Here is a 14,464-nt window from a genome sequence, read left to right on the forward strand (position 1 = left end):
GTGTGTCAAGTTATGTTGAAGAGGAATAAGAGGCGAACAGCACAGTGCATTGTTATAAAGAAAAAAAAAAGTGCTAAAAAATTATTAGATTATGGGGAATATAAGCATTTACAGGCAACCCCCCCATGTGCACCAGCCAGACCCCAGGTCATGAATAGGACAGGGCAAAGTAGCCATTGCTGGGAGAAGTAACCAGTTCAGATTCCATTGTAGTTGCTAGACTAGGAAAGCTCTGCCTCACTAGGCCAGGGTGCAGACACATGAGGGGGGGGGGTACTAGACATGAAGCAGGACACCTATTACTAATAGCTGTGGTGTCAGGTGCATAGAGCCCCCACCCCCCTGGACACCTGCAGCTCATCCATGGAAGCCCTCCCTGTGGCAGCCTCTCACCAGTCATGTGCTGCTGGGGGACCCCCCGTAGCCTCTTGCTGCCACTCTCATGCTGCTTTAGACCACCTCGGTCCGTTCCTCTTCCCTTTTCGGTTTCAGTCGAATCCACTTCCGGTTCTGTCATGGCGACGCCCGATGACGTCCCCACAACCTCACCAGCTCCATTCTGATTGGACAGCGCAGACTGGCCCACAGGACTAGAAAATGCCGCCATACCGTAATGTGCAGAATATACGGGCAGCATGCACCGCTACCTCATATTCAGTGAGCCGCCTCTTTACAGGTGACTACAGCGATACAGAAGCAATGAGAGGCGGACTGAGAGCACTGGTGACGGGGAGGTGTGCTGCTGTGTCCTGCATGGCCGCTGTCTGGGCAGCCTAGCATGTTACCGCTGCACGGAGCTCCGGCCATGCGGCGCCGCATGTGCTCTCCGGTCCGTCTACAGAGCGGCCCCCCGTGCAGTGTTATGTGCCCGTGGCTGAGGTTCCTCCGGTGCAGCGGTTGTCTCCTCACAAGCGCCCCGGGTCCCGGCTGCCGCCACTCTTCTCCTGCTCCCCGGTTTCCTCATTGCCTCGCGTCTGTTCCTACACAGATCACCTTGCATTGGGCTCCGCCCTGCAGCTCCCCTCCAATCTGCTGTGTGGACAGGAGGAGGCTGGCCATAATAGACTGCCGCTCTGCACGGAGTGTTACGGTAGTGGTCCAGGCGTCTGCAGGATGCTGAGCTGCGGGTGATGGAGTGCAGCACTGACACAGAGGCAGCCCACACAGCAAGGTGATCGAGGTATACAGAGCTCCACAGGGGTGTGAATAGCAGGGAAGCTGCACGTCCATCATATATATGGCACACTGCTCAGGGTAGAGCTGAGCCCCAGCTGTATGGCACAGAAAGGATAGCTCGCTTAGGCTGGGTGCTTGCTCAATAGCCTGGGGGGATGTCTCGCCCCTCACGACCTCCCTCAGGGGACATCCCCAGAAACCTGAGTTATATAGCGGGATTATATGAGCGAGCCTATTACCGGACCGCCAGACCCAGCTTGGAGGAGCATGATGAGGTAGAGGAAGAGGCGTCCTCTCCTGGCCTCTCCTGTACAGTGAAAGCCCAGACTGCTCCGCGTAGGTGGAGATCGAGATCCGCGCCTGCGCTACGTGTGTCCCGGGCGGAACGGCACCGAAGTCCAGAGACCAGAAAGAGAGTGCGCTTTGCCGATGCGTTAGGCTTGGAGTTGGAGTCTGTGCGCCACTTCAGGCGTGAAGACCTTCCTTGTATCCCTCAGCATGTCACCCATCGATTGCAGAAAGAACTGATGGAACAACTCGGGGGCTCGTGCATTGCCAGAGAGGATGCGGTATGTACTGTGCTTCATCGTGTACATCTCCCCTTCACTAGTCTATAATATCAGTACCAAACGCTTGGTTCAGACCGCGCACATCTAAAGATAATTTGAAAACCGTATCGCCATCTTCCTATAGAAAAATCATTCCATTGTAAGATTTGAATAGCCTATTAACAGAAATTGTGTAGTGATTGTTAGCTGACAATAACCATTGTTCTGCATGAAAGCCACATAATAGCACCACCATTAAACCTCTTCTCGCCACAACCATTTTTTGTTTTTTTGCATTTTCATTTTTTTCTCCCCTTCTTCTAAAAGCCACAACTTTTAATTTTTTTTTAATCTTAGAGCCATATTAGGCCTAATTTTTGCAAGACAAATTGTATATTGTAATTATTCAACTTATTGGGATGCTGGAAACAACAGGGAATGGGTGGGAATAGAAGAGAACTACAATTGCACTATTTTCTTATACATTTTTTTCTTAAAACATTCACTGAGCAAAAGTGACATTCTTAAGGTGGGTTCTCTCATAGTAATAGCAAACTTAAGCAACATGCACACAGCCATTGTTGAGCAGTACGGAAGGCACACAGATGTTCGTGTGCCGCTTGCCCTTCTGAGGGCCCATTCATTCAGGAAATACAGTTCGCAAAACGGACAGGAGAAGGAAGACCTGTTCTAAGTTTGGCTCACAGACCCATACATCAGACCATTAAAATACACAGTTGTGTGTATGGGGCCATAGAAATGAATGGGTTAGTCTGTTACCTGTGAAAAAATGGCTAGCACACTGACTATACACAATTGTGTGCATGAGGCCTTATATAGTTTTTGCTTTGTTTTAATATCTTTATAAAAAATCTTTAAAAAATAAGGACAGGAAAGGGGCTAAGTTGCAGATCACTAAGACCCCCAGCAATCACATTGCAGCCTATTCTGAATGGATTGGTGGTCAGTCAGTTTCTGCAGTCCCATCGAAATGAATGAAACAGGGTTGCACCTTTCTGAGCACCACTCTATTGAGAATGCGGTGCAAAACACCACCCTGTGATTGATGAGGGAACCAGCAGTCAAACCCTTAAAAATTTACAAGTTATGCTGTATTTTGTGGATAGAGAATATGTTGCAAAGATGGGAAAACCCTATTAAGGCTAATGCATTTCGGTTGTTCCTGCAGCGCTTTTTACAAAAAGTTCACATAGGTTTATTTTGAGGACTTCTTGCTTCAGTTATACCTATAGGGAAACCACCAGTATTTCTGGTAGAAATACCGGTAATACCAGTATTCGTTCGGTAGAAATACCTTTTTTTACCGGTATGCAAATTAGTTATTTCGCAGCACTGGGGGCGGGCCACAGCACTCAGACAGCACTGGGGGCGTCCCCAATGCTGCGAGAGAACGCTCTCCAGCGACGCCTCCATCTTCAAGAGCAACCGCCTCTTCTGCGTCTTCTTCCGGCTGGGTCACACTCTGGCGTCTGCGCAGTCGGCTCTGCCATATCACATTGAAAGCAATAAGGAAAAAAGCCTCCCGTTGATTTCAATGGGGAGCGCTCGTATGCCGGCACCCATTCAAGTCAATGGGAGCTGGTTTTTACACGCTCATTCTGAACGTGTTTTACGTTCAGAATGAGCGGAGCGTATACTCCGTGTGAAGGCTCCCTAACTGTGTATGAAGTAAAGAGCTGTGTAAAATGTAGAGAAAATAATGGGGGTCGGGTGGTAAGGTCACTTACCACCGACTGTTATCTTGCACATTATAAAATGTACAAACTTGCTTTTGGCATCATATGAGAGAGCCGGGATTGGGATTATTATACCACACATATACAGCTACATAAAAATATCCCATTCCTGACTATGTTTTCAACCAGTGATATCTCTGGAAATAATATAGATAGCCAAGCAATCTTAGTGTCATATGAAAAAGGAAGAATAGAGAGATGCAGGATTTCACAGGAAAGAAACAAAATATGTTAATAAAATATATCACAAAATATATTAACTACACAAATACTACCAGAAAATTAGAAGTTGTCTGAAAGTTTAGTTATACATTATAAAAAATTAAAGTTATGCTGGTCCATACCAATAGGAGGCTCTTTTGCCATATTCCATTTCAAGGTTGTCCTATGGTACATTTGGCTTGTGCATACAATGATCTTTCTTGACCCTTTGGCCAAATGTAGTGCAGAAAACTAATGGAACACAATTTTGCATGGTTCCCATTTCAATCAATGGTCTGTCTGTGTAGTGTACCAAATAACCCCTTTAGTTTCAAAAGTATTTATTGTATAACAGCAAAATGTACAGTTTACAGGCAAAAAAATTAGAATAACCAATAGTGCAAGTACATAGTAGAAAAAGGGAATAGGATAATAATAATAATAATAATTTTTATTTATATAATAAATTTTATTTCTATAGCGCCAACATATTCCGCAGCGCTGTACAATTTGTAGGGTTCAAATACAGACAGGAAGATACATTACAAAGAAAGTCATTTCACACAATGGGACTGAGGGCCCTGCTCGCAAGAGCTTACAATCTATGAGGTAGAGGGGGCGGCATTGCTTATACAGAGGTCAGACACTTTTGTAATAGAGGTGAAACATAAACATAAAACTTTATGAGCCATCAACAGTCGTGTCCTTTAGCATATGGATGGAGCTTGGACCTATAAAGTTAGCATGAGATGACATCATATCATGTGGGGAAATGTGGGAGCGGGGACAGAGGAAGGTCAAGGGTTTATGTTAGACATTGTGATAGGCTTGTCTGAAAAGATGCGTTTTTAGTTTGCGTTTGAAACTGTAGAAATTGGGAGTTAATCTAATTGTCCGGGGTAGAGCATTCCAGAGAAGTGGTGCAGCTCAGGAGAAGTCTTGTATATGAGCGTGGGAGGTTCTGATAATAGAGGATGTAAGTGTTAGGTAATTGAGTGAACGGAGAACACGGGTTGGGCGGTAGACAAACCGAAATATTAAAGTTTTAAAAGTAAAAGGGGTAAAAAGGTATATAACCAGCAACAAACACAAAGGAATAGGGGAAAGGGCTAAATGTGCCAAGGAACATAGGTCGGGGAGAGAAGACTCTACTTAAATCATAACACTCGCAGCCAGTTACATATTAAAGTTGGAGACAATATGACAGGCCTGGGATATTGGTCCTATTAACCCAAGGAAACCAGACCTTGTGAAAATGCGGGCAGGTATCAGAAATAGTGGCAATGATTGTATTAATTTTATTTTTTTTTTTTTCATGGAGCTTGATCGTGTCTACGCAGCCAATGATCACCATGAGAGAAAGTTGGTTTTCTCCAATTGGAAGCAATATGGATTCTCGCTGCCATCAATATATACTAAAGCCGTTTATATTGGGTATGCCAAGGTGTAGTTGGCTTAAGGCCAAATAGAAAGACCGGTGCAGTTAATGGATGGCTTTCCAATAGTGGCGGGCTAGAGGGCAGGTCCAAACATGAAGAGTATCACCCAGAGCATTACAGCCCTGGAAACATAGGAGTGGAATGGTAAGGTAAACGCTATGTGATTCAGAGGGGGATCAGGTATATTCTGTGTAAAATTTTTAAAGCAGGCTCCATAAGGTTGGCCTGCCAGCTGCCCATGCTGATAAAGGTACAACAATCAATCACCGAGCTGGGGTCAGGGAGGTCTCCAGGTCCCGTTCAGATAACTCCTTTAGGCTAGCGAGCTGCAGCCAAAAAACACTGTGGGGAAAAACCGCGACTGAAGCTCCTCTGCATTTTTTCTGGCAGGACTTTTCAGAAAAAGTTCATAGTTTTTCTTATACCTAAAGGGAAACCGCCACTAGAATCCCATCCACTTTGCAGTGACTGTAAAACATTGCGGCCAAGTTTATACCACAAAGGGCTTCAGCCTAGGGCTATTCCATAATCACAATTTATCTATCCACAGGATTGGCAGTAAGTGTTACCTTACTAACTTCCCCATTTGTCGCCAGAACAGTGGTCCCTTCCCCTCAGTGTGGACACACTCACACGCTTCTAATTCACTTCTGTGTGGGGGGACTGACAGAGATTGCAGAGTATGCCTCTAAATTATAATGCACAGTGTGAATGCACCTTTACTGTTGTTAACCCAGACAGTTACGTGAATGGTTAATAGAAGTGACCTGAGGATGTACACTTTGCAATTGCAATGTGAAGTGGCAGAGCAGTGTATAGAGCAGGACATAAGAAGCTGCAGCAGCTACATTATATGGTCACATGCCAGTTTTTTCATTATATTGATTAAAGCTTCTGCTAACTTGTTAACCTGTTCCCTGCCAATGGCAGAAAACAAAAGCTGTTATCAATTAACTTTACAGAAAACACTGATGTGAGGCAGTATCCCAAGGCTGGCTCCTTCAGTCTGGGGCCCCACGGGCCGGAAATGCGGCGATTTGCCCGTGGCAGAAATGCTGTCAGTAAAATTGTGGCATTATACAGTAACTGCAAAGTGGATGGGATTCTTGCGAATCCTGTGCGCACTTTGCAGTAAAAACTGCAGCGAGATTTTGGAAATTGCAGCATGTCAATTCTATCTACGGAAACGCCGGCGGCTTCTCCAGAGATATAATCGTAACAGAAAGTCCGCGGAGGGAAACTCAGCGAACTTTCTGTTTAAAGCACTGCGGGAAGAACCGCAATGCGTACCTGCCGTGGTTTTTCCCGCAGCGCTTTATAGCTGCAAATCGTCCCGTGGGGCCTTAGCCTCAGATTCGGAATTTCTTTTGCATTGCTACATTGTGAAAAATAAGTATTTGATACACTGGGGTTTTGCAAGTTTTCCCACCTACAAAGAATGGAGAAGTTTGTAACTTTTATCATAGGTACACTTCAACTGTGAGAGACAGAATCTAGAAAAAAATCCAGAAAGTCGCTTTTTGTGACATTATTAATTAGCATTTTATTGTATGAAATAAGTATTTGATTACTTACCACCAGCAAGAATTCTGCTTTCACAGACTTGTAAGTTTTTCCTACTCTGTACTCTTTACCTGTATTAATTGCTTCTGTTTGCACTCGTTACCTGTATGAGACACTTGTCCACACACTCAATCACACTTCAACCTCTCCACCATGGCCAAGACCAAAGAGCTGTCTAAGGACATCAGGGACAAAATTGTAGACCTGCACAAGGCTGGGATGGGCTACAAGACAATAGGCAAGCAGCTTGGTGAGAAGCAACAACTGTTGGCTTTATGATTAGAAAATGATGACTGCCTATCTTCCTTTGTTTGGGACTCCATTCAAGATCTCTCCTTGTGGAAGTAAGAATGATTATGAGAAAGGAAGTTTCAGAAATCAGCCTAGAACTATACTGGTGGACCTGGTCAATGACCTGAAGAGATCTGAGACCACAGTCTCCAAGATTACCATTAGTAACGCACGACGCGGTCATGGATTAAAATCCTGGAGGTCCCTCTGCTCACGGCAGCATATGTCCATGTCTGTTTGAAGTTCACCAGTGGCAATCTGGATGATTCAGAGGAGGCATGGAAGAAGGTCATGTAGTCAGATGAAACCAAAAAAAAATTATCTTTTTTTGGTGTCGACTCCACTCACCATGTTTGGAGTAAGAAGAGGGATGAGTACAACCCCCAAGAACAGCATCTTAATTGTGAAGCATGGGGGTGGAAACCTCATACCTTGTGGATGCTTTTCAGCAAAGAGGATGGGACAACCGCAACTTATTTAAGGGAGTATGGATGAGGCCATGTATTGTAAGATTTTGACTAACAACAGAAGAATTTGGTGTGGAATTTCAGCGTTGAAAAAAAAGCCTCCCATTGAAGTCAATGGGAGGCTTTTTTTTCAGCGCTGCAAAGGAAACCTATTGAAGTCAATGGAAGGCCTTTTTTTCAGCGCTGAAATTCCACATCAAATTCCTCACCATTTTCCTCCGTGTGAATGGACCCTAAGAGCATTGAAGATGGGATGTGGCTGGGTCTTCCAGCATGACAATAACTCAAAGCATACAGCCAGGGCAACTAAGGAGTGGTTCCGTAAGAAGCATTTCAAGGTCCTGATGTGGCCTAGTCAGTCTCCATGCAGATCGATCGAAAAATAGAACCAGCGTAGCCCCGTTAGGAAAGATAAAACTCTTCTTTATTTAATCCATGAAAAAATCTTCATACACGCATGTGACAATCTTGGAAACTGCGCCAGACTGACGCGTTTCGGATATAGGTTTCCTTTCTCAAAGGAAACCAGCTAGCCTGACGAAGTGCGCTAAGCACGAAATGATCGTCGCTGTTTGTTTCTTTGCATCATTCCGCCTTCTGTACCCCGATGGTCAAGGTGTGACCTTTTTTAAAGAGGATGAAATAAAAACGAATGTTTTATGTATCCCGTGGCGGGTGAGTGCCCTGTTTTCTACATCTCACATTGATATGTCACTGCCTGTTTAGGTTTTTTCACAGTGAGCACCACCCCGGGATTTTACTTATTCCATGTTTTTTTTTGGCTGTTACAGCCGGAAGATTTGCCAATACTGACACATAATTATGAACATGAGCGTTGTCGCAGTAGTGCCGCTGACTACTTTGCTCTTTTGATCTGAATTTCTGTTATTGCTGCTGGTGGCTGAATACTCCCCTTTTTCCCCCATCCACAAGTGATTAGTCAGTCTCCATACCTGAACCCAATTGAAAATCTTAGGATGGAGCTGAAGCTCAGCGTGGCACAGCGAAATCCCCAAAACCTGAAAGATCTGGAGAAGCTCTGTATGGAGGAGTGGGACCAAAATCCCTGCTGCAGTGTGCGCAAAATTTGTCAAGAACTACACAAAACGTCTGATCTCTGTAATTGCATACAAAGATTTCTATACCAAACATTGAGTTCTGTTTATTTCATGCAATAAAATGCAAATTAATTATTTAAAAATCATAATGTGATTTTTATTTTTAGATTCTCTCACAGTTGAAGTGAACTAATCCTACTAATATTATAAGTGTGAAAGTTTGTGTGTTTGGATGTTTGTGAGTTTGGATGTTTGTTCCTCAATCACACTAAAACGCCTGGGCGGATTTGCGTGCAATTTTCCACAAACATAGTTTTCCCTTAGGATTGAGTCACAGGCTACTTTTGGTGCCACTAAACAACATGGCTTCCTAGCAGGAGACTCACAAAAGCAGGACTCCTAGCCCCAGCTATAGACTCACAAACACTGCCTGGCATTTCCTGCCTCAACCTGCCTGCACACTCCTTACTGTCACCTCAGGAGTAGCCCTCACTCTACTCACTCACATTTACTAATAGCTTTCCACTGTCTGTATCACTACATACACAATACAACACATCACATTGTCTGTATTACTACATACACAATACAATACAACACATCACATTGTCTGTATCACTACATACACAATACAACACATCACATTTGCTAGCCCACCAAACTTTTTAAAGCACTTTTACAGTTTCACACGTCTGTGTCCGCCCAATTCTCAAATCACCGCAGACGAAGTCGCAGGTAAAAGCTAGTGATAAATATTACAGTCCTCTCCTTTCTTTGTAGGTGGGAAAACTTGAAAAATTGCCAGTGTATCAAATACTTATTATCCCCACTGTATATACCTGGGCCAGACCATGCTCCAAATAGAAGAATGGGCCTCATTCTAGTCTCCAGAGTGAGACTGTGGGTTACAGTGCAAACGGTGGTGCTCTAGAAACCACCCGTCACTAAGACCTGAATGAAAGGCTCCCGTGCCACATTATTAAACACTTGATGTGCCATATTACATGATTATATTTTTATGGTAAAATAAATCGTAATACGGTGCTTTGAGAGCGGTACCATACAATGACATATGGAGTGCTACGTACATGGAACCTGCTACGTACATGGACCTACACTGTTCTGACTTCTGAGTTCCTATTAGCTTGTCATAAAAAAGTGTTTTCTAAGAGTCTCTTAATTCTATTGCTCAAGATACTAAAGCAGATTTATATGCGTTCAAGAACTCTCATGCTCTGAGTAGTTACAGTACTGTTTCTGACCAGAAGTACACAGTATGTGTTCCGTTATTAGCTGTAATTGTTTCAGATCAAAGTCAGATGGTTTGCTGACAATTCCAAGAATAGTACTTCAGTCATGGGGCTAGCTTTTTACTGAGTTGGGATTTTCCTTTCTGGAAAATTTCCATTCAAACCACTTTTTAGCTCTCTGGATAGTTGCTGATGTGATTAGTCATTAACCCAATCCATATGGCTTTATTATTTATGGGTTTCTTTCTTTATAAATACAGCCTAAAAACAATGGCCCACTAATTTGTTAGTATACTTATAGCAACCTTATGCAGGATGAAAATCTGGAGGGTGCATCTTTAGGCTGTCTACTCTAAGGGGGCGTTCACACTAGCGTCGGTGTCCGACAGCTAGTGTCCGATGCTAATGTCCGCGCAAAATCACTAGCTGTGTCCGTAACATTTTGCATTGATTTAAATGGGACATACATATTATTATTATTTAAATAATAATAATAATGGGACATCATGTGCGTTCTTTACAGTCTGTGTCTGTCCTTAAGTGTCCATTCACAAAGATGTCCGATTTTTCAAGCGGACAGCTAAATCCTACATGTATCAATGCAAAATGTAACAGACACAGCTAGTGACCGATGCTAATGTCCGCGCAAGATTTTGCGCGGACACTAGCTGTCGGACACCGACGCTAGTGTGAACCCTGCCTAAGATTACACCACCTATTAGTTGGTTTATTTCATGCTGCCTTTTAGCACTACGTGGGTGCACTTTGTTGCATCTTAAGACATGCCCCTTTCAGCCTCTTAGTGCCTTCATGTTGAGAACAATGGCCTATGACTAGATGCAACATTGTATTCCTCAGGTGCAGTGAAAATTAGTAAATTTCCACCAGTGTACTTTGTTAGCTAGTACAAAATAGAATTATGCCCCTCAATGAAAAGATGACTTTAGGTGTTTAGGTGCCCATACACATTAGAATAACACCAGCTGAAACTGTCAGATTTGGTAGAGATGGATGTCATGACGGTCTGATGTGTAATGGGGCATTACTGACTCTTCCTCAGTAGTTATTGCTGGAGAAATAAGGCTTAGTTCACACAGAGTTTTTCGGTCAGGGTTTTGAGGCCATAAACGCCTCAAAACCCGGACCAAGAAGACGGCTCCCATTGAAATCAATGGAAGCTGCGCACGAGCTTTTTCCGGGAGCCATTTCTTTGGCTCCCGGAAAAAAGAAGTGAGATGTTCATTTGTCAGGCTGACTCGCCTCGCGATTCGACCTGAAGAGACACCCTCTAACGGACTAGGCCCATTCATTGAGCCTGATCCGGAGGAGGGTGCGCGGCTGGAAGCCGGTGCCGTGCAGCGGCTTTCAGTTCCGCAACACGTTTTATGGATCGGAACCTGAGGCAGCCTCCTCCTCAGGTTCTGATCCAAAAAACTCCATGTGCACTTAGCCTAAGGATTCGATATCTGGATATTAAAGGGGTATTCCCACGTCTCATACTCACCAGTCTTCGTTGCTGTAAATTCTTCTTTCTTCCGGCTTTGTTGCGTCATTGATGGGCGGGGTTACATATGCAAAGTCAAGCGGCGAGATGCCACTGGCCCTGCGTGCGCGCTCATAGACCAGTCTAGCCTTCACAATGCGAATACAGACCCGGCATCCGCTGTAATAGAGAGAGGCGGATGCCGGGTCTGTATTCGCATTGTGAAGGCTAGACTGGTCTATGAGCGTGCACGCAGGGCCAGCGGCATCTTGCCGCTTGGCTTTGCATATGTGAATACAGATCCGGCATCCACTGTAATAGAGAGGAAGATGCCGGGGAGTGTAGACGCCGGCACAGATGCCTGCAACATCGCTATGCTCCTGCCCTGCATGAAGCAAGCAGCGGCAGAAGCGATGCTGTTATTCCGCTCCAGGGATAAGTTTATTACCAGCTCAGAAATGGCATATTAACAGCAGCTCAGATTCTGCCCACGTACCAGAAGCCTCTCAAAATGGCTGGTGATTTTTGCCTCAATTTAAAATATTGATTACAATTTTTAAAATGTCTTTTTATTTATTTTTTCTTAAATAAACTAAAAAAAAAATGACCGGGATAGCACAATGAGAATGAGTCTAATAAATTTGATGCAGGCTTCATCAATCTACCACTCAGACTAATGCTGGAATGCTGCGTTGATGTACAATTTCTCCCAGCAGACATGGCTTCTTCCTGATTTGTATGCAAATGGGACTGCCCATTGGGCTGGTGCACCCTTATTGCCTGCAACTTGAAAGGCTAGCATACATCTGTGAGCCTTCCCCTGTCAATACCTGTTGTCTGTTTGTATAGAGATCTGCTTCATCAGCTATACCTTGCCCAGCAATATAGGATCTTGGTGTGCTACTTCCTTCGAGAGTATCCTAGTACGGCATTTCTTTCTGATTCTTTGTTAACTGAACTTGGTCTTTTTTCCTTTTTTTTATTTTTTTTTTTTATTTTGCCATTTCACCTCCCATAGAAATTTTAATAAAAAAAATAATGAAAACATCAGACATTCGCCACAGTGGTATAAATAAAACGTACATCTATCATTCCAAAACAAAATACACTTTATATAGCTCTGCAAATGGAAATATAAAAAAAAAGTTACATGCTTCAGAATATGGCAACTTTTTACAGCTTCCTAGTACATTGAATAGAATATTAAATGGTATCATCACAAAGTACAGTTTATCCTGCAAAAAGAAGCCCTCATATGGCTCTGTGAAGGAAAAAAATTAAAAAGCTACGGCTTTTTTGAACAAGCAGATTAAAAAACTAAAAAAAAAAAAAATGGCTGTGATAGGAAAAAGTAAATCTGTGTCAGTTTTGCGCTGCATTAATACACACGACCACTGTTTTTTTTTCATGTTTTGTCCTAGAAAGCCACTTTTAGAAGAATGTCACTAGTGATAATTTATAAATTTAATACACATCAATGTATACCTAACTGAGATGTTGCTGTTTTACAGAGCTGGTGTGAGGCTCGCCATGCTTTATCACCATCATGGATAGTAGAACGTGGAACATGGGAGAAACAATCCTGGGAGCGGAGTGCATGGGATCAAGAGACATGGGATCAGCGCGTGTGCCTGCAGAGCATGCGCTGTGAGAGCTGTTTTTTGTGGGGCTCTGTTCGAGTTCTTGACCTGGCTTATGAAAAGAGAGTCACCGTGCGATATTCTCTCAACAAATGGCATTCTTATCAGGATGCACATGCTCTGTATGCTGCTCGTTTGTGCCATGGTGGGCCTGGGCACCCTGGCACAGATCTCTTTACTTTTCGTCTTCCTCTCCCGCAATTGGATCAACCACAGGTTTCCTCTCTGGAGTTTGCCATCCGCTATCAAGTAGGGACTGAGGAGTTCTGGGACAATAACAAAGGCAGAAATTACAGCCTTGTTCGACCCGAAGCTTCTCGAACTCAGGAGTCTGAGAATGGATGGATTCATTTTATATAAGAGAGAAGAGAGTGTGTAACCTCAGCATTTGGGTAGGTTTACACTAACATTATTAATATCCATTGCTCTCATCTATCATAGGATTAGAGCAATGGACATCAATGGCAATAGGCTCAAGGATGCAGGTAGATCACCATTAGGGTTGAGCGATGGGGATCGGATTCCGATTGGCAATCGAGTAAATTTCGCGATCGGAATTCCGATCCCGATCTTTTTAGGCAGGATCGAGGTTGGAGGTTATTTCCCACAATGCTACTGGCCAAGCATTGTGGGAAAAGCTAACAATGTTAGGAATGAATGGATGCCGCTGACACACAGCCTGTGCTGGCGTCCGGCCACTTAACCCCTTGCGCGCCGGCTGCATCCATTCTTCATTCCTACGGCATAGCAGGGAGGAAACAGAAGAGTAGTTGGCATATACTCTTCTGTTTCCTCTCTGCTGTGCCGTATCCTTGACTCTGCTACATCTGCATTATTGTACATTGACTTGTCTATCTACTCTTCTTCTTAGTCCCTGCTTTACCGTATACTCATCAGCTCTGCTACATCTGAGATCTACATCTCAGATGTAGCAGAGCTGAGTATACGATAAAGCAGGGACGAAGCAGAAGAGTCGATAGACAAGTCCACTTACCCGCACAGATCCGCTGCTGCTCCCCATCTGTTCTCTTCTCGGTCCGTGCGCGACCCAATCTCCCAGGTTAGTGTTACAGACCTAGGAAGAAGGCGGGGCTTGTGGCTTAGGAGAGTGTGGGCGGTTACTGTACCCGCCCACACTCTCCCAAGCCACAACAAGCCCCGCCTAATACCATTATCAGTAACACTAGCCTGGGAGGCGGGGGCACATACGGTGCTCTGCAGACATGCACAGTAGAAAGAAGAGGAGCGAGAGCAGCGTGGATCGGCAGCGCTTCTGTGCAGGTAAGTGGACAACGGAGGGGATTTAAGTAGCTGGGGGATTTTTTAATTACTACACAGCGTGGAGTCTAAAAATGAAAGCGTTCAATTTTTGAATTCCACACTGTGTAGTCAATAGGATTGTTTTTAAAATCCGATCTCCAATTATTTAAAAAATCCCATTGACTTGCATTGGGATTGGGTTCAAATGGAAAATGATCGGAAATTGGATTTTAAAAACGACCCTGAAATATCAAGATTGGCTCAACCCTAATCACCATCCATCTACTTTCAGTCTAAAGAAGCTTTCTTCTGTCAGGCAGAAGGTTGGTAC

The 14,464-nt window shown here is 44.0% G+C and overlaps 1 protein-coding gene across 1 annotated transcript; it reads left to right on the top strand.

Annotated features, from left to right (window-relative positions):
• The first annotated feature begins 1,309 nt into the window (after window positions 1-1,309).
• PPP1R3E (protein phosphatase 1 regulatory subunit 3E) lies at window positions 1,310-13,233 on the top strand. The gene is made up of 2 exons (XM_075277291.1): window positions 1,310-1,745; window positions 12,745-13,233. The coding sequence occupies exons 1-2, from the start codon at window positions 1,332-1,334 to the stop codon at window positions 13,231-13,233; spliced, it is 903 nt and encodes a 300-aa protein (XP_075133392.1). The 5' UTR covers window positions 1,310-1,331.
• Window positions 13,234-14,464: the final 1,231 nt, after the last annotated feature.

Source organism: Leptodactylus fuscus, chromosome 1, assembly GCF_031893055.1.
Source record: "Leptodactylus fuscus isolate aLepFus1 chromosome 1, aLepFus1.hap2, whole genome shotgun sequence".
In the NCBI taxonomy this organism is placed as follows: domain Eukaryota; kingdom Metazoa; phylum Chordata; class Amphibia; order Anura; family Leptodactylidae; genus Leptodactylus; species Leptodactylus fuscus.